Source organism: Nycticebus coucang, chromosome 16, assembly GCF_027406575.1.
Source record: "Nycticebus coucang isolate mNycCou1 chromosome 16, mNycCou1.pri, whole genome shotgun sequence".
Taxonomy (NCBI): domain Eukaryota; kingdom Metazoa; phylum Chordata; class Mammalia; order Primates; family Lorisidae; genus Nycticebus; species Nycticebus coucang.
Window position 1 is genome coordinate 42,242,190 of NC_069795.1, and position 6,260 is coordinate 42,248,449.

At 36.2% G+C, this 6,260-nt stretch overlaps 1 protein-coding gene across 2 annotated transcripts in view; it reads left to right on the forward strand.

Annotated features, from left to right (window-relative positions):
• The window catches only part of EPHA3 (EPH receptor A3), a 330,559-nt gene extending 324,658 nt beyond the window's left edge, over nt 1–5,901 (forward strand). For both annotated transcript variants that reach the window (XM_053565304.1, XM_053565305.1), the window contains exon 17: nt 3,183–5,901. In XM_053565304.1, coding sequence (XP_053421279.1) covers nt 3,183–3,288 — 106 coding nt within the window. In that variant the 3' untranslated portion in view covers nt 3,289–5,901. The remainder of the gene's footprint in view (nt 1–3,182) is intronic.
• The last annotated feature ends 359 nt before the right edge of the window (nt 5,902–6,260 follow it).

Below are 6,260 nucleotides of genomic sequence, written 5' to 3' on the forward strand. Positions count from 1 at the left end.
TCATTACTTGACTTCGTTATAGTTTAAGGACGAATGGGGAAATGTTTAATTCTTTATTTTAAAGATAGACCCATTGCATATAAAACAGCAGTTCTCAACCTGTGGGTCACAACCCCTTTTTAACAATGAAAATACATTGCGGCATTAGGAAGGTTGAGAACCACCTTTTATATTATAAAAAGTCATAATCCTATAAGACCCATTCTCAAAAGCAGGGATCAACAGAAATAGCATACATTACTCTAATACAGGTGTTCATTGTTTAGTCTCCCTGGCTGAGTGGCAAGCCTGAAATTAGCACAAGCTTTCCTCATGGAGAGACGGCAGCAGGACAGTGTGATCAGAGAGGTCTGCAGGCAAGATATGAGCTGTCCATAGAGAATTTACCATCCCTGTGAATGTTGGTAGAGAGGGAACCTGGAGGTCATCAGGAACTTCCTTCCCAGCCCAGATGATAAGAACACAGTACAGTCTTGGTTAATTTCATGCAGCTGATGCTTACCTAACAGTAGTTTGCTTCTCAAATGGTTACATACAGTCTTATTACACACCTTTATTGCTTTGGAACTCATTTCTATGAAATCAATTAGTTCATTTCTATGTAGCTGAATTTTTCATTTTTCTTCTCTCCTTAGGTTCAGTATAAAGAAACCTCTTGTCTGTGTATACATGAGTATATTTTCAGTGTATATTCTGTCCATACATGTATATCTTTTATTCTCACCATTCCCAAGTTGCCTGGCTCTTGTTGCCAAATGGGACTTTATTACCAGATTGATTTCATCCAGAAAAATACATGTTTGCATGTTTGTTTCCTTAGTAAATTTGTATTGAGCCTGCCAAGTGGCAGCCATTGTTCAAGGCACTGTTGATAAGCAAAGTACAAAACAAGCAAAAATTCTTGTGCATGTGGAATTTACCCTTTTGTGGGACAAGAAAGGGAACAAAGAGAATAAATCAGAAAGAAAGATGATATGCTAGGTGGTAGTAAATGCTTTAGAAAACGATGAAACAAAAAGGAAAATCGAAAGTGCAGATACTAGTGCAGGGAGATTGCGCAATATTGAATAGGAGGGTTGGGGAAGTGCTTCCTCCAGGTGGATGTCTGAGCACCCCTCTTTCCTGAAAGAGTAAATAAATGAACTAATTACTTGAAACAAGAGCACGTAATTAATAATTTTCACATGTTTAGCTAAGTCTTTTCTTTTTCCTAAATGAAATTCTGTATGTATCCATATTCTTTATTTCAATGGCTGATTTCTGACTTTAAACTATTATAAAGTTAATAAATAGAGATATGTCTTTGCCATTTTTTTCTGCTTTGAGAAAACATCACAGAGTTGTGCATTGTGAGTTCAGACAGATTGGGTGGAAGATTCAGGGTGCTGCAGTGTTGGTGTTGGCTGAAGTTGTCAGCGAGCAAATGGACTGATCTAGTCGGGGGGACAGGAGATGCTTCTACTCAGATTATCTGCCTTGGTGCAGGCAGCTACCCAGCTGTTCTCACCTGGGACTGTAGACTGCATGCTTACACGGGGCCCCTCCGAGGCCATCATATCAAGTAGGCAGACTTATATGGCAACTCTGGGCCCCCAGAGAGGGTGTATGAAGGGATAAGAAGTGGAAGCTTGGAGTTTTTTAAGTCCTGAGTACAAAAACTAATACAACATCACTTGTAGTATACTCTGTCAGTGAAAGCAGTCCTGGAGCTGGTCCAGATTCAGAGGAAAGAAATAATGTCCCAAAAAATGTGTGACCATCTATATTACTTTCCAAAGATTGCCACAGAAATTAACACCAAGTTATTGGCTTACACATTAACTGCTATATGAGTTGTATTTAAGTCATGCTAGTTTTGAGCCCAGGGTCTGGTGAAGTATATATAACTCACTCACACATCTCCTAACCTTGGGAGTCGCAGGGTGCATAGGCACCTCACATTGCTATGCTGTAGCTTGCATATTACGTGATGGATGGTCCCCTGGGCAAAAACCTGCAGTTGGTTTGTGAAAATCTTAATTGTTGATATTCTTATTCTTACAATAAATATTGACAATTTAATTCTAAAAATGTGGGTTAGGCTGTACATGGTAGGTCACACCTGTAATCTTAGCACTCTGGGAGGCTAAGCAGGGTGAATTGCTTGAGATCAGGAGTTCGAAACCAGCCTGAGCAAGAGCAAGAATCAGTCCCTACCAAAAATAGAAAACCAGCCTATAGTCCCAGTTACTTAAAATGCTGAGGAAAGAGGATCATTGGGGCCCAGGAGCTTGAGGTTGCTGTCAGCTATGACGCTGTCACACTTCACCTAGGGTGACAGAATGAGACTCTGTCTCAAAGAAAAAAAAAGTGGATTAAATGAAAAGCCTATAAATTTCATTTTTCTATTTGTTTATCTTTAAATTACACTCAAGCCTGACAAGTCAAGAAAAACCCTTTACCCTTATGAACAATTTTTCAAGCTTTTACCTTACTTTACCTTGCTACTTTTCTTCAAGTTTTTATATGAATTTTTAACGTATGTTTTAGGATCATTTTGTATTGTTTCTATTTTCATAATGAAACACTGTGCCCCCAAGGAAAAAAAATTTTTTTCTAGTGTGGAAGTCAATGCGTTAAACAACAGAAGTCTATTCTCTTATAATTCTAGAGGCCAGAAGTCTGAAATCAAGATGCTGGCAGGACCATACTTGCTTCACAGTCCCTAGGGACGAGTCCAGCTTCAGGTGCGATCCTGGTGTTCCTGGGCTTGTGGCAACATCACTCCAATTTCTACTTTCATTTTCACCTAGTTTTCCTTTCTCTGTCCATGTGTGCTCTATTGTCTTATAATCATCCGTCACTGGATTTAGGTTTCACTCGGTTCCAGTATAATATTTCAATCTTTGTCTTAATCACATATGCAAAGAACTCTATTTCCAAATATAGTACCATCATCAGCTTCTGGGTGGACACACTTTGAAGGAACACTGTTCATCCTGCTACACCATCTGTATAAATATTCTTCCACTAGATGCAGGTAGAATAGTCAGCTTCTAACACAGGGATGATGCAAACATTATAAAATCAGGTCCAAAGTACTGGAATAAATGATTGTGTAAGTTTTGCTATTTGAAAATTTCTTGCTTATACTCTATCCAGAACACCACGATTCTCATCAGATACATTCTCTTTTTTCATAGTGACATGAAAAAAGTTGGCGTCACCGTGGTTGGGCCACAGAAGAAGATTATCAGCAGCATTAAAGCTCTAGAGACACAATCAAAGAATGGTCCAGTTCCAGTGTAAAGTACTAATTCTGGAAGGAAGTGGTGGCTGTTGAAGATGCAGCATCACTCGGCAGAGAGATGACAATGCTGGAGATACTGGTAGAAGCGCCGAGCCCAATAAGACACTCAGACATGAGTACAAATGCCTTAAAATGCAAATGAAGACCCCCTTTCCCCCTTATCATTTAGTGGATGTGTGAGTGGGTATAATTTTTTTGTAATTGCTTTTTTAATATTAGTTGATGGATCCAATTAAAATTCTTTGGCGCAAATGGTGAAGAAGTAGCATAGAGTCATCGATCATAAACTGACTGATAAAAGCAAAGCAAGTGAAATGACAAATGGACATGGTGGCTTTGTTTACAAATAGCCACAACAGAAAAGACTTGTAATATTTTTATATACAGAAGACATCTGTAACAGGTATTTTGTTTCTTTAAAAGCAAGCAAAGCAGAGGAATTCATACCTCAAGCTATCTGGCCATATTTGCTACCTTCTCACTGTAGTATTCTCTTTTATCTGTTCAAAACATATAGAGATGAAGTTTGTAGTTGTTTTAAGTACTACACATTTTTAAATGGTTAGTTCCCTAAGTATATCATGTAAAGAAATGTCTTAATTTTTTTAAAGTATGTATTTATTTTCTTTTGAATTGTTTTTATTGTTTTGTATTTATGCCATGATGACTTAGTTTGGATTTGTTACAGCCAAGTGCCAAATGCTCTTTCAGACTGTCAGCAGTATTAAACATATTTAATTAGACACAGATAATGATGAGCTTCCTCCTAGACTTTTTGAACCATCTACTTAGCTGCATTAAAAATAATCAAACCCTTTCCTTGCTCATACACTAATCAAATCTCTCAGTTTGAATTATCCTATCCATTTCCCCTCTCCATTTAGTCTAAACTGTATGCTCCTAATTTAGTATAATATACTGGCTTATATGTAATGGGATTTCACCCAGATGACATACCTTTCCTGCCCTGATGCTCAGAGACCACCAACTCCTTTCATTAGGGGAAGGAACCCTGTTAGAGCTCCTGAGAAAAGCTACACTGGAAAGAATCGGAATCCTCTTTAGATTGCCGCAGTAATTAGCAAGACAGCCAGTAGGTCAATACACGAATCAAAAAATCATTTGCTCACTGGCTTTGAAAAGTCACTTAATATCGTTGCTTAAACTTGCTGATCTGTTTGTAGAGAATGATGACTGACCTGCTCGTCTACATCACTGGGATTTAGGTCTATTAACTAAACATTGTGATCTTCAATACAAAGTATTATTATCCTTAAGACTCTTCCACTTCAGTGTACCTATTGTAATTCTGGTGTATCACTTAGAAGGATTGAACTTCTTTGAATTTATTGGATATATCATTTTCTAAGTAGCTGGTCATCTAGCAAATGCCGTGAAACCTTTAATCAGTAGCGAAATGTCTCATTGCAAAGATTGGGAGTATTACATAAAGGCCAAATATGAGCATGTTCAGTAATATTTGAAAGGATGTACCTGGTGGAAATCTAGCTACTAATATATTCTGAAGCAACATTTTAGCTCTATACTCTTTCTAAGCTGGTATGCTAATGGGCATAAGAATTGTATATGTCATAAGAATAGAATTAAAAAATGCTGCAAGCTTTATGTTCTTATGCAAAATTGAACACAAGTAAAATAAAGCTTAAATCACAAATCAAAATTCACAAGTGCTAATCTGTTATAGATTTAGTGTAATAAGGCTTAGATTGTATTCCTTCAGATACGAGATTATTTCTCAAATTTTGGCAATATTCCTTATAGTCAAATCATACCACTAGAATTCTGTATTGGATATAATAAGAGCATGAATGTTTTTAAAGTTTATGTGAGATTATGAAATTAATCACAAATATTTCCCTTCAGCCTGCTAGAAGCAACTAGAAAACAAATTTAATTAAATATTTTGTGTTTTGGAATGTTAAAATGAGATCTGAATCTGATTTCCATTTCATTTGTTCCTGGGTTAACATTTACTTTTTTAGAGACTGTTCTGAACATACTGAACACTATGTGTGCATTTTACAAACTGATAATAGTTGAGGATTGTTGAAATCTACTTCACTTATTTTGGCTGTGGTTTCCATTTGAAAGTAGAGGTTGTACATACAGTATACTGCTCTTTATTTCTTCAGTATTTTTCTACCTGACCTCTTATAGATTTACTTTATGCAATTCTTACCCTGTACATATGTAAACATAAGTGTACGATTCTTAACTGTGGAGTAGAGGTACTAGAATGCTTTTGGCCATCTCTTTGTACAGGAATTTCACTGGCATTCAATAAACAAGAAACCACAACTTCTCAATGTTATGTACCATATTATCTGTTTTGTATCTTAAATTTGATTTACATGTGTTATTTATTTCTGGTAACTCGCCCCGTTTATGCTGTGCTAAATGTCAATTAAGCCATGTATAAATGTGATAAGATTGACAATATGTGTTTAGTTTAAATTCGTCTTTTCAAAACATTACTCATTTAGTTTATGTTGTACAATGTAGATGGCCTTTTACTAATGTAAAATGATTTGTAGTGGAAACATTTATATTTTTATAATAAACATAATGAAAATATTTTTTACAGATTGGAATACAGAAGTGGTCTTTGATGTTTTTTTTTAAATATCAAAGTATGTTCATTGTTAAGCAGCAAAATAATGAAATTTATATACATCACAAAAATGTGCCTTTTGTTTCTTTTTTCTCCACTAGTGAGGAGGGATTCATGTCATATGATCCTCATTTTATGGTCTAAATCCCATTATAAATAAGGTGGAACAATAATCAGTAAATACTACCTTCATAGTAAACACAACTGTATTAGGCCGTCCTCTTTTGATTACTAAGGAAAAAAAAGAAAATGTCACGCCCTTGTGACTGAAAACTCTCGGAATCTACTCCCCGAGAGATCAGACACAGATGGGACCAGGAATTCAACCATTTCTTCAGG